Source organism: Oryza sativa, chromosome 7 (genome assembly GCF_034140825.1).
Source record: "Oryza sativa Japonica Group chromosome 7, ASM3414082v1".
Lineage (NCBI taxonomy): Eukaryota > Viridiplantae > Streptophyta > Magnoliopsida > Poales > Poaceae > Oryza > Oryza sativa.
The window spans coordinates 17,262,199-17,286,259 of record NC_089041.1 but is presented as its reverse complement, the minus strand read 5'-3'; the positions used below and the strand labels follow the sequence as shown (position 1 = coordinate 17,286,259).

Sequence of the window (24,061 nt, the reverse complement as noted above, 5' to 3'; positions counted from 1 at the left end):
ATGTTTTGTACGTCTTGTTTCAAAAAGAGAAATTCTATGATGCTTGAGAAAATATCTAGAGATTCCAAGATTTAACACTTAAAAATTTTGATATCTCAAGATACTTGGTACCAAATTTTACAAATGTAGTATCTCCCGGTATCTTCTCAAGGCTTTCAAAATTATCCTTAAAAAAAAAGCAATTTTAGAGTGGATCTGTTTTACAGTAACCTCTACCGTCCGCAGAGAGGCAGAGAGGGGCAACAGCATTAAGCACGTGGATAGCTTGGATCAAAATCGCCACAGTAGAAGTGCTATAATGGAGTTTACCTCTATAGTTTTTTCTATTGAAAATGGAATATTATACAAATATATATATCAATCAAATGGAGTGTTATTCAAATGCATATATCAATCAAATGAATCGTTTCATGCTGTTTGCACATTCGCACACAATCAATGGAAGCTTTAGCTAGACAAAACATATATATTTTCAAGTTGGCCGGTTTCATGGCTAGGCTGCCGGGAAGGTGGCGTAAGGGTTGTCGGCAAAGGGCAGCAGCTTGTCGTTGCCAGGCCGAGACAACACAATCTGGTAGTTTCCAAGTGTACGTGACTTGAACCCAGCTGCGCAGTATATGAAATAGTACTCCCATATGCGGATGAACTTGTCATCGAATCCCAGGGACTTTATCTCTCTGTGTGCAGTTCAATTGGGGATCAATTAGGATCATGTGACAGCATTAAGATTTTCAATCATACATGTAGAAAATACAGTAGGGTATATATAGTACTTGTCATGTTTTGTGCATGCAAGTTTTCTGAATTCACAATACTACTGTATATTTGAAAAAGAAAAAGAAAAGGAAAACTCACTCTCTGTTAGCCATGAAGTTGTCCCGCCAGCGTATCAGCGTGGGGTAGTAGTGGTACCCAATATTCTCCAAGTGCTCGATGCTGCATATATGCATTTTTTTAAATTTTCTTTCGCAAGAAAAAAGTGTTATATAGATTAAATTCTCATAAGTAAAAGCATTATTTGTTTGGCGACAGTTTTGCTAGCGGTAAAAAATTGTTCCTTCCAATGAACTTTATTAAACTCTGTACACATTGACTAATTATCAGTCAAACTGTATGCATATGTTTATACTAGAAAAAAGCAATATTGATATATTCATCTCTACTATTATAAAAATTGAAGATGTTTTTGCCGGTATTTTGGTACGTCATCCGTGTATGAGTCGGTTTTTAAGTTTGATTGCTTTTGAAAATACATATCCGTATTTGAGTCGGTTTTTAAGATCGTTCACTTTTGGTAACACAGAAGAAATCATATAAGAAATATGTTTAAAAAAACTCACATGCTAACTTGAGACGATCGGACTCCTAACTACAGCTCATGATTTTCTAAAAATATATATATCCAAGCGAACTCCTACAGTGAATTTCATCTTAACTAAACCATATAGCAATAATAAGATTAAAGTAGACTTCACCCGTTGCAACGCACGGGCATTTCTCTACTATTATAAAATCTGAAGATGTTTCCGCGGTCCGTCATCCGTGTTTGAGTCGGTTATAAAAATTGAAGATGTTTCCGCGGTTCTTCATCCGTGTTTGAATTGGTTTTAATTTTATGTTTTGGTTTTAATCTATTTCTCTTCTCTATCTCTATCTCTACTATTATAAAAATTGAAAATGCTTTTGCCGGTATTTTGGTACGTCATCCGTGTATGAGTCGGTTTTTAAGTTCATTTGCTTTTGGAAATACATATATGTATTTGAGTCGGTTTTTACGATCGTTCACTTTTGGTAATACGGAAGGAATCATATAAGAAATCTGTTTTAAAAAACTCGCATGCTAACTTAAGACGATCAGACTCCTAACTGCAGCTCATGATTTTCTAAAAATATATATATCCAAGCGAACTCCCACAGTGAATTTCATCTTAACTAAACCATATAACAATAATAAGATTAAAATAGACTTCACCCGTTGCAACGCATGGGCATTTTTTCTAGTATATATAAAAGCGTACAATTTTATACTATACTGATATTTCTAGTCATTGGCAACACAATCCAAGAGAAATTAAAGGCAAAAATGTAGCACATTTCAGAGCTATATTGAATCAAAACATGTTCTTATAAAATTCGAAGCGAGAGAATTAATTTTACCATAGCCTCGACGAGGTGGACATGGCGGATGTTATCCGAGACAAGGATGGAAGGCAACCCCCAGGAAATATGTATTCCTTGATGAAGTCTGAACTCCTCCTGTATTCTTCGTACCGTTCTTCAGGGATGGAGATGAACTGGAGGACGAACAGGCCATCCTGTGCCAGGAGAGACTCGCAGCAGCCGAAGAAATCGTCCATGTATTCATGGCCTACCCCTTCGATCATTTCACTGCAGGAAATTATAATTTATTTGTTTTTGTCAACATTCCAGAGATCAAAGTGGTACTGATAGTACGCGTTTCTGTTTGGACTTAATTACCAAGATATGATCCTGTCATATTTTCGAACTGTTGGTATTTGACGGTAGTCGCACAGCAGGAAAGTCATGTGGTCCTGGCAGAGAAAATAAACGGATGGAGACCAAGATTATTAATCAAGTAACCAAAATTAAACAAGAAAATTATTGGAAGAGGTATACATATACTACTACCTTATTTCTTTTTTTTATCTGATGTCTTATAATTGTGTTGTCTACATTTTAAAGTTTGACAATAATATATTCTTTCAACTAACTATACTTTCACCCTACAGAAAGAACTAATTAACTGCACTTGTAAATGGACTATATCTGAAAACTATGCCATCAGAATATTTTTCATAAAAGAAATACTTACATGGCAAATAACTTTATGAAAATAAGACATAGGAGTATAAGATTACCTCTAGACCAGCTTCCTTCACTTTTCTCTGGCAATATTTAAGCTGCTCCTCAGACAGTGTGACCCCAGTGTATTTGCAACCAGTCTGCTTGACCACCTGTATCGCTAGGCTGCCCCAGCCACTACCAATCTCGAGAACATGGTGATCTCGCTCCACCCTAGCCTTCATAATCACATCATGTTCGTCAGTTAATTAAGTAGTAACTGCAAGAAATTAAACTAATTGAACTACTAGTAGCTTAATGATGTGAATGCAGCAGAATGCTGCATATATTTGCATGCGTGTGTACCTTGTGGATTAGCAGGCTAACTTTGCGCTGCTGGGCTGCTTCTAAACTCTCGTCCTCGTCCTGTCAATTGATCAAGCTCACAATTTAATAATTTAATCAACTAGCAGTTTTAAAACAATTGATTATTAACGCATTATCTAAAGCTTATTAATTTAAGCAACCTTGAAGACGGCACAAGAGTATGTCATCGATGGATCCAGGAAAAGGGAGAAGAAATCGTTGCTCTGCACTCACACAAATCCAGACGCAGCGCTAATTATTAACAAATCGATGCTAATTGATTAAATACGTGTGATTAATTAGCCAGTTGACAGTAAGATGCAGTGATTAGTTAGCCAGTTGACAGTAAGATGTAGTGACTGACCAGGTCGTAGTGCTGGGAGATGTTCTGGCGAGTCTGTGTGACAGTGTTCTTCCTGGACACGTGGCGCAGGAAGTATTTGGCAGACGCGACCCCGGCCGTCAGAAGCATCGGTGTCCACCAGCCTCTGGATAATTCAGCATCAGGTGGTTAACTGTATTGTGTCATTCGATTCACTCCCATGTGTTTCTTTAATTTGATTAATTACAACCGGAGGATTTCGATCAGTATTGTACAATTGGTTAACCTTATTCTGCTGGTGCTGGTGCTGCTCTGCTTGTTGGCGTCTCTGTTAGCAATCAGAATCTGCAGCCAAAAAAATGAACATCGACCACTTCAGTTCAGATTGCATGCTCAGAAACAGATAAAATGCAGAAGGATGTTGCAGCTGCGTATATAATTTAAGGTGGAGTTAAGTATGCAATGAGTGGAATGATTATGGTTGATTTAATTACCAATAGAAGGTTGAGAAGGCCCTGTTTCTTGTCGACGAAAGAGCAGTAGCCGTTGATGTAGGCATCTGCCAGACCAAGGTCTGCTTCCGTCGCCACCTGCAACCAAAATGACCGATTAATTGATTCACCAGATGAATTATATAGAGTAATAACACAATATGCGAGTGAGATATGCATGGCGTTGTACTTGTAACTAATAACAGACGAGTTAATAATTAATTAATTAGTTAATTAATAAAGAAAATATAAACCTTCCAGTAGAAGAGGGGGTCATGGACTCGCATGACACATTTGGCCTGACATTTCTTCCCTGCCTCACCAAAACTGAACATGGTGCCTCCTTCCTCCAGCAATCTGCATATATACACACAAAATTTCCCCATTGCCGTTTCATGTTAATTTAAGTAAAATATCATCCTAAACCAGTGAGACAGAGATTAGCATATCTATTTCTATTGGAAGTAATTACCACTAATCAATTTGCTCAATCAAATGGAAAAATACAGAAGAGGAATACACGTATACGTATACGCATACGGTCGACATACGTCAGGTTACCGACGGAGACGTAGCCGGCGAGGAACCTGGTGACTAGGAGCCGCGCCCCGGCCTCTGTCCACGACGGCACCATCTGCCTCGGATTCGCCAGCAGCCGCCGCTCGCCGGCGCCGCCGTTCGCCGCGAGCAGTAACCCCCTCGCGGCGGCCATGCCGGCCTTGAGGCCGTCCTCGTGGAAGCCGTAGCCCTGGTAGGCGCCGCAGAACCAGAGGCCCCGGCATCCCTGGACGCGGCGGAGCTCCCCCGCCGCCGCCGCCGCCGCCACCGACGGCACCGGGTGGCTGGTTTTCCAGGCGAGCAGGACGTGGTCCGGGACGCGGGGTGGGTTCAGCGTCACCAGGAACGGACGCCTCCCTCTCCCCGCCGACTGCTCGATGTTCTGGTTTCATATTTCAATGGAATTTGGGGTGGGTTTACTTCACGTCAAAATTGAAAGTTTGATTGAAATTGGAATAATGTGACGGAAAAGTTAAAAGTTTATGTATGTAGGAAAGTTTCGATGCGATGAAAAAATTGAAAGTTTGAAGAAAAAGTTAGGAAAACGTTGAAATTACGGTTGAATTTTGTCGACATTTGACGTGGGTTTTACCTGGAGAAGGTTGAGCCAGTAGGTGACGCAGACGCCGGTGGTGGTGGTCCCCAGGAAGTTCCAGGAGCTCCACGCCGACGGATTCCGTGGCATCAAGCTCTTGTCGCAGTGGAGGTAGATGTCACTGTGCAACAAGCATTTTGCATGTAAAAATTTGATTCCCCTTTCACTTGTTGTTTTCAAAAGATATCGATATGATCTTACTTAGATATATGCCTAGATCCATCATGGTGTTTAGTACTTTAATTAGTGGGTTGAGATTTTATCTGATTTAGTCGGTACGAATTTTTACCTTCCTTTTTAATAGATGTCACCATTAAATTTTTATTTATGTTTGATCATTTATCTTATCTAAAATATTTACGTAATTATAACTTATTTTGTTGTAAGGTGTTTTATCATTTAAAATATTTTAGGCATGATTTATATCTTACAAATTTGCATTGAGTTTTATAAAAGCATGAGAATGTTTTTAGGATTTGAAATATTTTGACGTGAAATTAGAGAGACGTGGCAACTAATACGTAGCCTGCCGACCACGGGTCAAAGACAAAATTCGTGTTAGACTTCACTGTTCTTGACAACAAATTAACAGAATGTACTTCAGTAGTACTAGAATGCAATGCTGTGTTGCGATCAATCAGCTGATAATTTTACCTGTAGACGTACTGAAAGGCGCCGAGGATTCTGCGCTCGTCGTGGGTGGCCTCGTCTCCCAGGATGTTGAGAGCGTCAGGCGCGTGCACGGCGAATATGATGCTGTCATACGCCTCCTCTGTACCCCCTGCCTCAACGACCCTATACCCTCCTGCATATATGTATAATAACAGGTACTAATAAACAATAATAGTGATACTTACCTATGATTAATTTATGATTTGCATTTGTGCATATATATATGCATCCAGCTAGTTATAGGCTTATGTACACGTACCTCCCTCAAGAGCTGAAACAGACTGGACTTCACAGCCGGTCTTAATCTGACAGCCCAGGCTCTCAAGCTCCTCCCTTACCTACATCATCCAACAATTAAGCATCATCATATCAGTCCCATAATATAAAAAACCTAGAAGTGGATGGAATATTTTCTAGTCCAAATTCGTAGTATTAAAAAATGTTCCATTCGATTATAGGTTCTTGTATTTTAGAACGTAGTGAGTAATTAATAAGTAGCTACATATATATATATATAGTTACAGTTAATGGTGAGTTCATGCATACCCTGTTTACGTAGGTATGGGAGCGGCCCTTCACCGTGAGCCACTGTGGACGACCGAACAGCTGCACGTGCAGATCCACACGTTTTTGTCGTAAGTACACAGAAATTAACGGAACCAATCATTTTAGAGCCATGACAATTACTGTACTTTGCAGAAGGAGAATTAAATTAAGCAAGCACGAATAGTTATGCATAGGAGTATATATACTCCCTCTGTCCCAAAAAAAGACAAACTCTGGTTTCTGTGTCCAACGTTTGACCGTCCGTCTTATTTAAAAAAATTATAAAAAAAATAAAAAGACAAGTCACGCATAAAATATTAATCATGTTTTATCATCTAACAACAATAAAAATACGAATTATAAAAATATTTCATATAAGACGGACAGTCAAAACTCAGGGTTTGACTTTTTTTTTTGGAACGGAGGAAGTATGTTGCAAGACAGCAGCAGGATATAACACTGTTGGCTGCGCTGCACTGCAGCTACCTGCAAGAGATGGTGATTGCGGCAGAAGGAGAGGACGAAGAAAGCAGAGAAGCCTAGAACCCCCTGTGATGGGCACGACCATATGCACGCACAGATCGGGACCTACATATAAGCAGAAATTGTTTTCAAATCTAACTAAAATAGTTGTAAAACAAATAACAAATATGTAAATAAAGTCCAAATTCAACGTCGTATAAGTTGTAAAAAAATAACCATGAACGTTAACAAGTTTCAGTTTAATATTTTTTTTCAAATTATACATGTTGAAATTGATTTTGTATGTTTGTGATTGTGAGGTTATATATCATATTAATATTTTTTTAAAAAAAAAACCAATGATATGCGAGAAATGAGAGGATGTTTCGTGGAGAGATGAAAATCCATCTCCCTGCTGGATCAACCAATCAACAAACTGAAGATATATACGTGCATGAAAATAAAAAAAAAAGGACCATCATCAAAGCCGCGATATGAATGCGTGATGGGATCATACAAGGTAGGCCTGCTGGAAGAGGCGAGAGTAACCGTGCGACTGGACGAAGTGCCCCAGCGTCTCGTTCCTGTCCAGATCAGGGTTCTTGTCGTGCTCCTCCAGGTACCTGTGCAGTACAGTACATACATATACATTCATGTACGCGGTACATATAGTACATTCTGAACATGATCGACGACCTGAAGAAACAATAATATGCGCAATACGTACGTGAGGACGTCGTCCTTGAACTTGAGGATCTCGCGGATCATGCGCCAGAACGCGGGGCTCACGGCGTTGGTCTTCTGGGCGAGGAGGCCCGCGAGGCCGTTGCGGCTGCCCCACTCCATCGTCTGCTCGTCGCCATCCTGCAGCTGGGCGCTCACCGAGAAGGACATGTCCGAAAGCTCCATCTCCACGCCCAGCTCCTCGAACCACTCCATCATGTTCGGGTACGTCACCTGCATCATATCCCGTACCGGGGTGGGACCCATCAATCGTTTAATTTCCCTTCATCTATATATAGTGTACTGTGTTGCTTCCAATTTTGAGTTTATATTTCAATTCACAATTTTTAGATCCGTGCCACGTGTGGGTTACCTGTGGAGGAATGCTAGTAGGGGCCCACAATTCATTGCTACTGAAAAACAAAAAAAACAATTTTGTAGGTATCATGGATAATTTTATTTTTAAAAAAGCCGGCCTTAAAAGATCCGTTTGTAATAATTGGGATTCATGCCCAACAGATAAAACACGTTGGATTATTTATTCCTTGACTATATGCTTGGTTTGTTCAATTAACCGCATAGTCGAGGGCTACACCTATTAGGTGCATCTAGTCGATGCACCTGACTTTATTTTTCAGCCCTCCACAGTCTTCAGATTTGGTAAAAGTACTCGGGAGATCATGACAAAGATGATTGAAGTACTCGGCCTTGGAGTAATCTGGTTCGAGAGAAGATTTTCTTTTCGACTGTGAAGGTCTCAGGGGCTATTGTGGAGATTATGGGTACCCCATACCCACACGGCATGGTTATCCGACTAGTTATAGGGGATAACTTATATGTATGGAATATGTAACAGATCATGACTTGGGTATTACGTTTCCTTATATATTACGGAACAACCTAAAGTCCTATTGTAAAGTAGATTTAGGAAACCAATACCGTATTGGTTAAGGTTTCTATCTTGTAATCCTGCCCCCCACCCTATATAAGGTGGGCAGGAGGCCCTCTAGGGGCATGAGACAATATGATCGTCAGATCTATACTACACCCGGTGGATTCAAATCCCCAAACAGGAGTAGGGTATTACCTCTCATTGAGAGGGCCTGAACCTGTCTAAATCCTTTGTCTCCGCATCCATCCACTTTTAGGTCTCGTGCGCTACCCCCTTTTATTATTGCCGAATTCATGTTTCGACAGTTGGCGCGCCAGGTAGGGGTTGCGTCGAGTTTCCTATCAACGAGCGCGATGGAATCAATTTCATGAGTCGCCGACTTCGTTTTCGCTTTGGGAGTTTTCACTTCCTTTCCGTCGACCACTTCTTCAAGCTCCTCTTCTCTGACTTGATCCAAATCAGTCAGGGGGAAACTCAATCTGATTTTTATCATTATTTATCATATTGATTTTTAATCTCAGATTAATCTCTTGCTATTTTTTGTTGTTGTTCGCATATAATTACGCGGCACTATTGAGGCGATTGATGCTGGTCATGGACTCGAGGCGTCTCAGCTTTCCGGTCGATCGGCCGCGAGTCCACTTTGCCGGCTTGTCTTCGCCAGCGCCATTGCTGATAACAACAACGACTTCACCGCCGGCCTGCCTCCGTCGCCGCCGAGTGGTGCCTCCGCCTACACGGCTGGCCTATTATGCCGCCGCTGTTGGGCGTCTACGACTTCACCGCCGGCCTGCCTCCGTCGCCGCCGAGTGGTGCCTCCGCCTACACGGCTGGCCTATTATGCCGCCGCTGTTAGGCGTCTACGACTTCACCGCCGGCCCGCCTCTGTCGCCAACGAGTGGTGCCTCGCCTACACGGCTGGCCTATTATGCCGCCGCTGTTAGGCGTCTACGACTTCACCGCCGGCCTGCCTCCGTCGCCGCCGAGTGGTACCTCCGCCTACACGGTTGGCCTATTATGCCGCTGCTGTTGGGCGTCTACGACTTCACCGCCGGCCTGCCTCCGTCGCCGCCGATTGGTGCTTCCGCCTACACGGCTGGCCTATTATGCCGCCGCTGTTGGGCGTCTACGACTTCACCGCTGGCCCGCCTCCGTCGCCGCCGAGTGGTGCCTCCGCCTACACGGCTGGCCTATTATGCCGCCGCTGTTGGGCGTCTACGACTTCACCGCCGGCTCGCCTCTGTCGCCAACGAGTGGTGCCTCTTCTACACGGCTGGCCTATTATGCCGCCGCTGTTAGGCGTCTACGACTTCACCGCCGGCTTGCCCCCGTCGCCGCCAAGTGGTGCCTCCGCCTACACGGCTGGCCTATTATGCCGCCGCTGTTGGGCGTCTACGACTTCACCGACCGGCCGCCTCGTCTGCCGTTGTTGGATGTCTACATCTTCACCGTTGGCTCACCTTCGTTGCCGTCGACTGGTGTTTCCGCTTACACGGCTGGCCTATTATGCCGCCGTTAGTGGGCATCTTCGCTTTCACCGTCGACCGCCTTCGTCGCCGCCGACTGGTGTCTTCATTGTTATTGATGGACGACTTTGTTCCCACATTGGCCACTTCTGCCATCACCAAGGGGAATATTACAAAGCTAAGTCATCATTTATTTTATTCTTTATATGATATTTTTCCTTTTCCTCTGCCTCACTACACCAATTGGTCTTCCATTGAGTAGTGAGTCGGGGGCTACAGATGTTATATCATATTTTTCATAATATTTATCTTGATTGCTTGCGACATAATCTGAGTACAAAAGTACCTATCGAGTTATGGAGTTCTATCTTCCTATGCTTTCCGTTCGGTTTGCCAATGGATGGTTGCCTTTGGGCCGATTCCTAGCATCCGGGGGCTCGTTGGATGGACCGAATAACGCAAGGTGCTAAGTATTATTCGGAATAAATCAAAAGCATAGAGATAAGATAATTTATTTTCTGCTCTTAATAATTGCAAAAGTACCCGAGTAGTAAACTCCGATCCGTGAAACTTTGTTCCATTAATGACGAACTCATGACACTCATATGCATGTTTGGGAAGTGCTTAGGCCGACTCCCAGTGCTTGGTGGCTATGATTAGTCGGGCAGAGTGTTTAAACGTAATGAGTCATCTGCTCGGGGAAATCATAATTGATAAGAGGAGAAATACATATTTATAAATATTTTTAAATACTTGATTTTTTCTCGAGTATTATATTTATATCAGATATTACTCATCCTATATGTTTGTTCTGCAGGATCCAGATCCAGATATGCACAAAAGGGATTCATGGCTTTAAGCTTATCTCTTACGCTCCAGGAATGGATCAGTCAGAACATCACCACCGGCTTGCCGTCATCGCCGCCGACTGGTGTCTTCGCCTATACGGTTGTTTGGTCACACCACCGTTGTTGGGCGTCTACGTCTTCACCGACCGGCCGCCTCGTCCGCCGTCGACTGGTGTTTCCGCCTGCACGGCTGGCCTATTATGACCGCCGTTGTTGGGCGTCTACGTCTTCACCGACCGGCCGCCTCGTCCGCCGCTGACTGGTGTTTCCGCCTGCACGGCTGGCTTATTATGCCGCCGTTGTTGGGCGTCTATGTCTTCACCGACCGGCCGCCTCGTCCGCCGCCGACTGGTGTTTCCGCCTGCACGGTTGGCCTATTATGCCGCCGTTGTTGGGCGTCTACGTCTTCACCGACCGGCCGCCTCGTCCGCCGCCGACTGGTGTTGACTGGTGTCACCGCCTGCACGGCTAGCCTGTTATGACGCCAACTGATGCTATCTTCTTCACGGCTGGCCACGTCGCCGTCACCGCTAATAGGCGTTATCATCTTCAACGCAAGCTGTCTACATCTGCTGCCGACTAGTTTATTCACTTCCATGGCTGCATGATTCCGCCAGTGTTGATTGGCTTTATCTTCTTCATCGCCGGTCGTCTCGTCTACTGCTGACTAGTGCCCTCGCCTCTACGTCTTGTTTATACAGCTACCACTACTGATGGAAATCATCGTCTTCCGTCGCCGACTGGTTATGCCGCCGCCGACTGGTGCTTTTATCTTCACAACTGCGCGTCTTCACTACCGGTTTGCTTCTGTTGCCGCCGACTCGTGTTCACTTCATCACGGCAACGCAACTTTGTCATCATGGTGGAGCGACTTCATCTTTATTATCTTCGGTACCAGCAAACTCTATTGCTGCTACTTCACAAGTTTTGCTACTTCACCAACCATGACGTCTTTGTGAATCTCGACATCTCGGCATGCGATGCTGTGTTATTTTACTACAACAAGTGGCTCTCCAACATTCATGATTTCTACTTGGACATCTTCAACACATATCTTCAATCAAGCAATAACTATTCAACGACAAGAAGCTACAGTTCTCGACTCTATGTTCAGTTGTTTCCCAACTAATCAAAGAGTCGGGGGCTACACAAATACAAGGCTCAAAATTTGACAAATTTTATGTCAAGCTGAAGAAATCAATTAATCAGCCAACGAGTCAACTCCAGGAGTCATTATCTTCATCTTTGCTTCGGAGCAGACATTCTACTTCAACAACTTCAAATATTTCGGTTTAGACGAGTTGGACAACAGTTGCGTTTGTCGTCGCCGACTATTTTCTTCATCTTCATGATTGGTGGATTGTACCCATAATGTTTCTTCATCTTCATGATTGGTGGATTTCGTCATCGCCTTTGATTTGCCTCGTCTGTCACCGACTGATTATTTCGCTGCCATGGCTACACAACTTTATCGCTGGGCGCTTTCATCTTCATTAATGGCTGACCTGACTACTGCCGACTGGTTTCTTCGCTTCCACGGCTGTGCAACTTCATCACTTTTGATTGGTATCATTATCTTCACTACCACCAATATTTTTGCCACCTCTGGTGGGCAATATTATCTCTATATTGGTCGTCTTGTCTCTATGCCAACTGCGTCAGCTACCATCAATGGACAATTGTGACTACGACAGAAGGACAAGCTATATGCTCAGGGGCTTACTAGTTCAAACACAAGTATCATACCTTCAATTTGGACTTGTTCCGGTTACATGCAACATGAATTCATGATCATGGGTCTATTTTCTATGCTCAAAGACTGGACTATTTATTATTCTCCGTAAGGGTTATCAACCGAATACTTGCGCCAGTCGGGATTCAATTTTTATATCTATTTTGGAGTATCCCATAAGGGATAATCACTCAGATCAGAAGCTATTCATATGAGCTACGCTTGGTCTATATTACCCGGAAGATTTATTACTCGGGAGCATGTTACATGCGTCATCCTTTAAAGGGTGTCGAGGGCATATGTTTTGGCCTAGGCCTAATATGTCTGCAGCCCATATTTTCAGGTGTGGCCTGTCACGTTCTTTTAGGGACTTAGGCACTTTTTGCTTAGGCCAAAGTGCGCGTGATCAAGTGCCCAATACCTTAAAATCCTTTTATACCGCAGTTACTCAACTTTTTAGGAGTTGGTACAATGCATCTTAAAAGGTGTCAAACAGTAAAGCTTTATATAGCTGCCCCGCTGACTTTTTAATATAGTCATGGTGCTGTTTGGGTTTTTAAGCAATTGATTGGATACAATATCGTTGCTTTTCGCCACGTAAGTGTGCATTTTTATTGGCCAATATTATGGCTTAGGCTGATTATATATTGTGGTCATTTTCTAGGCGGTTGGTAAATCCTTTATGAGTTTATTTACTCGGATTTTACACCACATATGCCGTATATTTCCAGGTGTGGTGAAACCATGTGTCTTCTAGGGACTTAAGCACATCTGTTAAAGCAGTGTGCGCATGGCGTATGCCCAATACTTTGGAAATTTCTTTATTCACAATATACAAGCTTCTTTATAGCTATTTTGCTATATCACTCATCATATTTTACAAAGCAGTCGGTATATCACTCGGATCATGTTATTCAGGGGTTTACACCGCATATGCTACATATTAATATCAAGTCGCTTGGTTAACTATAATTATCGAAGCCACTCGGTTGGTTGGATTATTTATTCCTTGACTATATGCTTGGTTTGTTCACTTAACCGCATAGTCGAGGGCTACACCTATTAGGTGCATCTAGTCGATGCACCTGACTTTATTTTTCAGCCCTCCACAGTCTTCAGATTTGGTAAAAGTACTCGGGAGATCATGACAAAGATGATTGAAGTACTCGGCCTTGGAGTAATCTGGTTCGAGAGAAGATTTTCTTTTCGACTGTGAAGGTCTCAGGGGCTATTGTGGAGATTATGGGTACCCCATACCCACACGGCATGGTTATCCGACTAGTTATAGGGGATAACTTATATGTATGGAATATGTAACAGATCATGACTTGGGTATTACGTTTCCTTATATATTACGGAACAACCTAAAGTCCTATTGTAAAGTAGATTTAGGAAACCAATACCGTATTGGTTAAGGTTTCTATCTTGTAATCCTGCCCCCCACCCTATATAAGGTGGGCAGGAGGCCCTCTAGGGGCATGAGACAATATGATCGTCAGATCTATACTACACCCGGTGGATTCAAATCCCCAAACAGGAGTAGGGTATTACCTCTCATTGAGAGGGCCTGAACCTGTCTAAATCCTTTGTCTCCGCATCCATCCACTTTTAGGTCTCGTGCGCTACCCCCTTTTATTATTGCCGAATTCATGTTTCGACAGTTGGCGCGCCAGGTAGGGGTTGCGTCGAGTTTCCTATCAACGAGCGCGATGGAATCAATTTCATGAGTCGCCGACTTCGTTTTCGCTTTGGGAGTTTTCACTTCCTTTCCGTCGACCACTTCTTCAAGCTCCTCTTCTCTGACTTGATCCAAATCAGTCAGGGGGAAACTCAATCTGATTTTTATCATTATTTATCATATTGATTTTTAATCTCAGATTAATCTCTTGCTATTTTTTGTTGTTGTTCGCATATAATTACGCGGCACTATTGAGGCGATTGATGCTGGTCATGGACTCGAGGCGTCTCAGCTTTCCGGTCGATCGGCCGCGAGTCCACTTTGCCGGCTTGTCTTCGCCAGCGCCATTGCTGATAACAACAACGACTTCACCGCCGGCCTGCCTCCGTCGCCGCCGAGTGGTGCCTCCGCCTACACGGCTGGCCTATTATGCCGCCGCTGTTGGGCGTCTACGACTTCACCGCCGGCCTGCCTCCGTCGCCGCCGAGTGGTGCCTCCGCCTACACGGCTGGCCTATTATGCCGCCGCTGTTAGGCGTCTACGACTTCACCGCCGGCCCGCCTCTGTCGCCAACGAGTGGTGCCTCGCCTACACGGCTGGCCTATTATGCCGCCGCTGTTAGGCGTCTACGACTTCACCGCCGGCCTGCCTCCGTCGCCGCCGAGTGGTACCTCCGCCTACACGGTTGGCCTATTATGCCGCTGCTGTTGGGCGTCTACGACTTCACCGCCGGCCTGCCTCCGTCGCCGCCGATTGGTGCTTCCGCCTACACGGCTGGCCTATTATGCCGCCGCTGTTGGGCGTCTACGACTTCACCGCTGGCCCGCCTCCGTCGCCGCCGAGTGGTGCCTCCGCCTACACGGCTGGCCTATTATGCCGCCGCTGTTGGGCGTCTACGACTTCACCGCCGGCTCGCCTCTGTCGCCAACGAGTGGTGCCTCGCCTACACGGCTGGCCTATTATGCCGCCGCTGTTAGGCGTCTACGACTTCACCGCCGGCTTGCCCCCGTCGCCGCCAAGTGGTGCCTCCGCCTACACGGCTGGCCTATTATGCCGCCGCTGTTGGGCGTCTACGACTTCACCGACCGGCCGCCTCGTCTGCCGTTGTTGGATGTCTACATCTTCACCGTTGGCTCACCTTCGTTGCCGTCGACTGGTGTTTCCGCTTACACGGCTGGCCTATTATGCCGCCGTTAGTGGGCATCTTCGCTTTCACCGTCGACCGCCTTCGTCGCCGCCGACTGGTGTCTTCATTGTTATTGATGGACGACTTTGTTCCCACATTGGCCACTTCTGTCATCACCAAGGGGAATATTACAAAGCTAAGTCATCATTTATTTTATTCTTTATATGATATTTTTCCTTTTCCTCTGCCTCACTACACCAATTGGTCTTCCATTGAGTAGTGAGTCGGGGGCTACAGATGTTATATCATATTTTTCATAATATTTATCTTGATTGCTTGCGACATAATCTGAGTACAAAAGTACCTATCGAGTTATGGAGTTCTATCTTCCTATGCTTTCCGTTCGGTTTGCCAATGGATGGTTGCCTTTGGGCCGATTCCTAGCATCCGGGGGCTCGTTGGATGGACCGAATAACGCAAGGTGCTAAGTATTATTCGGAATAAATCAAAAGCATAGAGATAAGATAATTTATTTTCTGCTCTTAATAATTGCAAAAGTACCCGAGTAGTAAACTCCGATCCGTGAAACTTTGTTCCATTAATGACGAACTCATGACACTCATATGCATGTTTGGGAAGTGCTTAGGCCGACTCCCAGTGCTTGGTGGCTATGATTAGTCGGGCAGAGTGTTTAAACGTAATGAGTCATCTGCTCGGGGAAATCATAATTGATAAGAGGAGAAATACATATTTATAAATATTTTTAAATACTTGATTTTTTCTCGAGTATTATATTTATATCAGATATTACTCATCCTATATGTTTGTTCTGCAGGATCCAGATCCAGATATGCACAAAAGGGATTCATGGCTTTAAGCTTATCTCTTACGCTCCAGGAATGGATCAGTCAGAACATCACCACCGGCTTGCCGTCATCGCCGCCGACTGGTGTCTTCGCCTATACGGTTGTTTGGTCACACCACCGTTGTTGGGCGTCTACGTCTTCACCGACCGGCCGCCTCGTCCGCCGTCGACTGGTGTTTCCGCCTGCACGGCTGGCCTATTATGACCGCCGTTGTTGGGCGTCTACGTCTTCACCGACCGGCCGCCTCGTCCGCCGCTGACTGGTGTTTCCGCCTGCACGGCTGGCTTATTATGCCGCCGTTGTTGGGCGTCTATGTCTTCACCGACCGGCCGCCTCGTCCGCCGCCGACTGGTGTTTCCGCCTGCACGGTTGGCCTATTATGCCGCCGTTGTTGGGCGTCTACGTCTTCACCGACCGGCCGCCTCGTCCGCCGCCGACTGGTGTTGACTGGTGTCACCGCCTGCACGGCTAGCCTGTTATGACGCCAACTGATGCTATCTTCTTCACGGCTGGCCACGTCGCCGTCACCGCTAATAGGCGTTATCATCTTCAACGCAAGCTGTCTACATCTGCTGCCGACTAGTTTATTCACTTCCATGGCTGCATGATTCCGCCAGTGTTGATTGGCTTTATCTTCTTCATCGCCGGTCGTCTCGTCTACTGCTGACTAGTGCCCTCGCCTCTACGTCTTGTTTATACAGCTACCACTACTGATGGAAATCATCGTCTTCCGTCGCCGACTGGTTATGCCGCCGCCGACTGGTGCTTTTATCTTCACAACTGCGCGTCTTCACTACCGGTTTGCTTCTGTTGCCGCCGACTCGTGTTCACTTCATCACGGCAACGCAACTTTGTCATCATGGTGGAGCGACTTCATCTTTATTATCTTCGGTACCAGCAAACTCTATTGCTGCTACTTCACAAGTTTTGCTACTTCACCAACCATGACGTCTTTGTGAATCTCGACATCTCGGCATGCGATGCTGTGTTATTTTACTACAACAAGTGGCTCTCCAACATTCATGATTTCTACTTGGACATCTTCAACACATATCTTCAATCAAGCAATAACTATTCAACGACAAGAAGCTACAGTTCTCGACTCTATGTTCAGTTGTTTCCCAACTAATCAAAGAGTCGGGGGCTACACAAATACAAGGCTCAAAATTTGACAAATTTTATGTCAAGCTGAAGAAATCAATTAATCAGCCAACGAGTCAACTCCAGGAGTCATTATCTTCATCTTTGCTTCGGAGCAGACATTCTACTTCAACAACTTCAAATATTTCGGTTTAGACGAGTTGGACAACAGTTGCGTTTGTCGTCGCCGACTATTTTCTTCATCTTCATGATTGGTGGATTGTACCCATAATGTTTCTTCATCTTCATGATTGGTGGATTTCGTCATCGCCTTTGATTTGCCTCGTCTGTCACCGACTGATTATTTCGCTGCCATGGCTACACAACTTTATCGCTGGGCGCTTTCATCTTCATTAATGGCTGACCTGACTACTGCCGACTGGTTTCTTCGCTTCCACGGCTGTGCAACTTCATCACTTTTGATTGGTATCATTATCTTCACTACCACCAATATTTTTGCCACCTCTGGTGGGCAATATTATCTCTATATTGGTCGTCTTGTCTCTATGCCAACTGCGTCAGCTACCATCAATGGACAATTGTGACTACGACAGAAGGACAAGCTATATGCTCAGGGGCTTACTAGTTCAAACACAAGTATCATACCTTCAATTTGGACTTGTTCCGGTTACATGCAACATGAATTCATGATCATGGGTCTATTTTCTATGCTCAAAGACTGGACTATTTATTATTCTCCGTAAGGGTTATCAACCGAATACTTGCGCCAGTCGGGATTCAATTTTTATATCTATTTTGGAGTATCCCATAAGGGATAATCACTCAGATCAGAAGCTATTCATATGAGCTACGCTTGGTCTATATTACCCGGAAGATTTATTACTCGGGAGCATGTTACATGCGTCATCCTTTAAAGGGTGTCGAGGGCATATGTTTTGGCCTAGGCCTAATATGTCTGCAGCCCATATTTTCAGGTGTGGCCTGTCACGTTCTTTTAGGGACTTAGGCACTTTTTGCTTAGGCCAAAGTGCGCGTGATCAAGTGCCCAATACCTTAAAATCCTTTTATACCGCAGTTACTCAACTTTTTAGGAGTTGGTACAATGCATCTTAAAAGGTGTCAAACAGTAAAGCTTTATATAGCTGCCCCGCTGACTTTTTAATATAGTCATGGTGCTGTTTGGGTTTTTAAGCAATTGATTGGATACAATATCGTTGCTTTTCGCCACGTAAGTGTGCATTTTTATTGGCCAATATTATGGCTTAGGCTGATTATATATTGTGGTCATTTTCTAGGCGGTTGGTAAATCCTTTATGAGTTTATTTACTCGGATTTTACACCACATATGCCGTATATTTCCAGGTGTGGTGAAACCATGTGTCTTCTAGGGACTTAAGCACATCTGTTAAAGCAGTGTGCGCATGGCGTATGCCCAATACTTTGGAAATTTCTTTATTCACAATATACAAGCTTCTTTATAGCTATTTTGCTATATCACTCATCATATTTTACAAAGCAGTCGGTATATCACTCGGATCATGTTATTCAGGGGTTTACACCGCATATGCTACATATTAATATCAAGTTGCTTGGTTAACTATAATTATCGAAGCCACTCGGTTGGTTGGATTATTTATTCCTTGACTATATGCTTGGTTTGTTCACTTAACCGCATAGTCGAGGGCTACACCTATTAGGTGCATCTAGTCGATGCACCTGACTTTATTTTTCAGCCCTCCACAGTCTTCAGATTTGGTAAAAGTACTCGGGAGATCATGACAAAGATGATTGAAGTACTCGGCCTTGGAGTAATCTGGTTCGAGAGAAGATTTTCTTTTCGACTGTGAAGGTCTCAGGGGCTATTGTGGAGATTATGGGTACCCCATACCCACACGGCATGGTTATCCGACTAGTTATAGGGGATAACTTATATGTATGGAATATGTAACAGATCATGACTTGGGTATTACGTTTCCTTATATATTACGGAACAACCTAAAGTCCTATTGTAAAGTAGATTTAGGAAACCAATACCGTATTGGTTAAGGTTTCTATCTTGTAATCCTGCCCCCCACCCTATATAAGGTGGGCAGGAGGCCCTCTAGGGGCATGAGACAATATGATCGTCAGATCTATACTACACCCGGTGGATTCAAATCCCCAAACAGGAGTAGGGTATTACCTCTCATTGAGAGGGCCTGAACCTGTCTAAATCCTTTGTCTCCGCATCCATCCACTTTTAGGTCTCGTGCGCTACCCCTTTTATTATTGCCGAATTCATGTTTCGACAATTTTATTTTTAAAAAAGCCGGCCTTAAAAGATCCGTTTGTAATAATTGGGATTCATGCCCAACAGATAAAACACGTCTATATGTGAAAATCGGTTTTTCACATCCGTCTGTATTAGGAGGCCCCACTTGAAGCCCAGACAAGCACAGAAATGAATTTAATAGTTATATTGATTTTTTAAGAAAAAAATTGAGCAATAAAATAAAATAAAATTATTTAATAACTATAAAGAGTGCTAAAATGTTGAGTTCTTTTAGTAGTAGTACTGTATACTCAATCCGTCCCTAAATATTTGACGTCATTGACTTTTTTTAAACATATTTGACCATTCGTCTTATTCAAAAACTTTTATGAAATATGTAAAATTATATGTATACATAAAAGTATATTTAACAATGAATCAAATGGTAGGAAAAGAATTAATAATTATTTATTTTTTTAATAAGACGATCGGTCAAATATGTTTAAAAAAAATCAACGACGTCAAATATTTACAAACGGAGGAAGTGCAATTGTAGTTGACGAACGTGCAGTCTATAATGTAACGTTACATAAGCATTTTTTTTATTTCCATTTCTTTCTAGCAATTGCGTGATATGAGAAAACCATTTTGTCCCTAAAATATAACATGCTGCACTAAGCAAACCAAGATTTAATGCTTTTTTTTGCACAGATAGTAAAATAAAGAGAACATTTTATTCCATTATTATCAGCAATGTCGCGGTGCGATCGAGCTGATGGAAAAAGAAAAAAGGACAATACAGTGTGCCGATGGCCCAGCCGGTGGCCCATGGGCCATGGCGCATTCAGATCACATGTTGTCATGGGCTCAGCAGCACATCACATGCTTTGGCTGTACCTCGAAGGGCCTGTTCACTTTGATGCCATTTTCAACCTTACCAAATTTTAGTAAAATTGTCAAAAAAAGTGGCTACATTTAGTTTGCTACCAAATTTTGATAACTATATAAGAAATCCTGCTAAAATTTTGATAAGTTGCCAAAATTTTGGCATAGTTGCTCTATGCCAAATTTTTGGCAATGCTAAATTTTGGTAAGGTTTTTTTTTCATCAAAGTGAACAGGCCCGAAAAAAAAAAGTACAGAATCGCGGAGGACACAGCACAAATTAACTTGGAGCTACAGTATTAGAGCTCCCTAGCTTACCACACTGACACTGTTTAGTTAGTACTCTATCTGTACCTTCAAAATAAACCTCAATCCTAGAGAGGAAATTTGTTGGGAGTCCAGATTCATCTCAGGATTAATTGGGCCAGGTATTTTTTTTGACAGGACGTATTAGGGCAGTCCCAACCCTCCATCTAGGATAGTGTCTATGGCATTAACTACATTGCCATGTAGGACTTTTAGCTTATTTGCCACTATATTAATTAAGAGAGAGAGTGAAGAGAGGAAGAAACTGGGTCTCATGCAAGACACAGCTTCAACACAAAAACCACTTATGCACTAGACATTATCAAGTTTTGCATTGGGAGAGAATAGTATCTTCATAATAGATGAAGAATAAATATGATTGGTAGAGAAGAGAGATGATGTATTTATTAATGGTCCACTTTAAAAAATTATGGGTTGTGAAGTGTAGTTTCTATTGTGATGTCTTATTGACATGACACCATAGACACTGCTTATGAACACTATGGGTTGGGAATGGCCTAAGGGTAGTCCCAACCCAATGACTAGAATTGTGTCATAGCATTAAATAAGCTACCACCTAGGATAAAAAATGATATGGCAAGTGAATAAATGAGGAAAGAGAAGGAAACCATGTCTTGCATAAGATGATTCCTACACAACATCCAAAACATCATGTGAGATAAGGAACATTAAATTTAAGTATGGAATAGTAGTGTTTGCATTGAAAGAGTAGTGTCTAGTATTAGTTTCTTGATGATGTGGAGTTTATGAAAATCATGTTTAATGTTTTGATTTAGTAAGCTACTACTAGTACAGTATTTGTACTGTTAACGAGAAACACGTGATTAATGGCTTTGGTCGTAAACAAAATCCGGCGAATCAGCTACGGGTGTAAGAGTAGTACAATCTTGAGGCAGGCATGTATCGATCGACGTGTCTCGTGCTTATTTTTCAGCTACTACTGGCTTGCTAGTCGCCAATTTGACAAGTGTAGTAACTAGTAGGTGAGATATGCTAAAGAGAGGCCAGTTTGGTTAATAATCTATCACTGTCTTGCCTGTCTAACTCGGGTCGTCGCCATGGTTTTGGCCGCGTGCACCGTAAGGCGATCGCTGCCTCCACGTAGCCCCCTTAACACCCCTCACCCGCCGACAATTCAAAACCTCGTCAGATTACCATCCAAATATCTGCAGCAATAAATCCCACTGATTTCTTGCGCCTTGATTCCTTTCTAACTTAATTGATATTCCTATTTTCCTTTTGATTGATCAGCTTCTTAGCTAGTGATATCCAAATATATGGCATGATCAATGAGGCAAAATGGAGAAGATTAAGGGCCTTTTTGAATGCAGGATTGTCAAAAAAAAGGAAATAGGAAAAAGGATTTGAATGTCATGTTCATTTGGATCTTCCTGTAGAATTTGAGAACACAGGAAAGGTTCAAAACTGTCGTTTGACACAGTTACACAGTAAAAATGTGGGAATTCATACGTTTGTTTCAAAATGGTCTAACTAGGAAAAATGTATGTACGTTAGGGAATGAAATGGCAGTAGATGATTGTTCGAACAAGATTGGCATGTAGATTGACGCAAGAAATCAGTAGGTGATTAGGAAGGAAATGATTATGAACATGGGCAAACAAATACTGGGGAATGCTGCATGTATATATATATTTTTGCTAGAACATGTGTAGTATACGTATAGTACGTACCCTGTTGAAGACCATGAATCCGAGGTCGAGGTCGACGGGGCCGGCGTCGCCGTCGACGGCCACCGTCCTGGCGTGCCCGCCGAGGCTGTCCTCCCTCTCGTACAGCGTCACGCGCACGCCGCCGCCGCCCCTCGCCGCCTCGTGCGCGGCAGCCAGCCCGCTCACCCCGGCGCCCACCACTGCCACCCTCGTCATCGTCGTCGCGCGCGTTGAGCACGGCGGCGAACCACCGCGCGATGGCACCGGCGAAGTGGCGCGGCGGCGGCGGCTGCGGCTGCGTCGCCGGTGAGACGGGCGGGAGCGGTGGTGCGGGGAGGGAGGAGGCGCGAGCGGGCGGGCGGGGTGTCGAGGACGAAACGGGGATGGATAAGGCTATAAGCGCAGGAGTGGCCATCCGGACCGTCCAATTCTTCACCCTTTTTTACTATACTACTGTTCATCGGAATTACTGTCTCGTGTACAGCTTTATATATACTCTATAATTAGTTTTCTAGAATGATACGGTCTCCGAAATATATATTTTACTATATTTTTCATTATAAAATATACAATTAATTAATATTTTTTAATTTTTATTATAATACTCTCTCTGTTTTAAATTATAAGATGTTTTGAATTTAGTTGTAGTCAAACTTTTTTAAGTTTGACCAAATTTATAGAAAAAATAGTAATATTTTCGATCCAAGATAAATTTATTATAAAAATATATTTAATTATTAATTTAATAAAACTAATTTAGTAATGTAAATATTACTTATAAACTTAATAAAACTTAAAGCAAATTGACTTTGACCAAAATCAAAATATCTTATAACCTAAAAGCGGAGCGAGTATTTTGTAAGATAAATCTATTTATGTTGTTTTAATACTATTAAACTAAATAGTTTTAAAGTTATTGATGGTTAAAAGTTATAAAAGTTTGATCTCAATCTTATTTAAAATATCAAGAATTATGTAACCAAACAAAAGTAGCGGTGTTTGAAAAGTAGGATTTTTTTTTTGAAACTGATGTACCGACAAAATTTAATTCAAAGTCTTCTGGCTGTTAACCACATTCGATTTGAGTTAGGAGAAAATTAACATGAATGCTTTGGTTTATTCTCCCAATGAGATCTTTTACGGTGCTTGGAAGACACCCCAGGTACCTCTCAAGCCAACAAGTATCCACCCTTCAATTTTGAATGATAAATTTAGAAACTAGAAAATAATTAACTTAATCATGGCATCATGGGTAGTTTAATACACCCTCCGTTTCATGTTATAAGATTTTCTAGCATTGTCTATATTAATATAGATGTTAATGAATCTAAATATATATATATATATATATATATATATATATATATATATATATATATATATATATATATATATATATATATATATATATATATATATATATATATATATATATATATATATATATATATATATATATATATATATATATATATATATATATATATATATAGATTTATTAATATATATATAAATGTGGGTAATACTGGAAAGTCTTATAATATAAAACAGATGAAGTAACTGTTTGTCATGGTAATTCTACCTGCGTCTTAATTTCTCACACATGCAGCATATCCTGGCGTCAGCGTTGCTACCACCTATACGTTCACCCTGTTCCATCTGTTTGTTCATTTGTATTACTTC

The 24,061-nt window shown here is 42.7% G+C and overlaps 1 protein-coding gene across 1 annotated transcript; it reads right to left on the bottom strand.

Annotated features, from left to right (window-relative positions):
* Window positions 1-304: 304 nt before the first annotated feature.
* On the bottom strand, window positions 305-22,765 carry LOC4343210 (uncharacterized). The gene is made up of 20 exons (XM_015789427.3): window positions 22,400-22,765; window positions 7,542-7,771; window positions 7,332-7,437; window positions 6,839-6,940; window positions 6,353-6,412; window positions 6,066-6,144; window positions 5,789-5,939; window positions 5,132-5,255; window positions 4,533-4,921; window positions 4,236-4,338; window positions 3,985-4,080; window positions 3,777-3,835; window positions 3,533-3,656; window positions 3,330-3,392; window positions 3,169-3,228; window positions 2,880-3,041; window positions 2,479-2,552; window positions 2,158-2,388; window positions 856-936; window positions 305-677 (listed from the first exon to the last, which is right to left on the bottom strand). The coding sequence occupies exons 1-20, from the start codon at window positions 22,592-22,594 to the stop codon at window positions 494-496; spliced, it is 2,673 nt and encodes an 890-aa protein (XP_015644913.1). The 5' UTR covers window positions 22,595-22,765; the 3' UTR covers window positions 305-493.
* Between the last annotated feature and the right edge of the window lie 1,296 nt (window positions 22,766-24,061).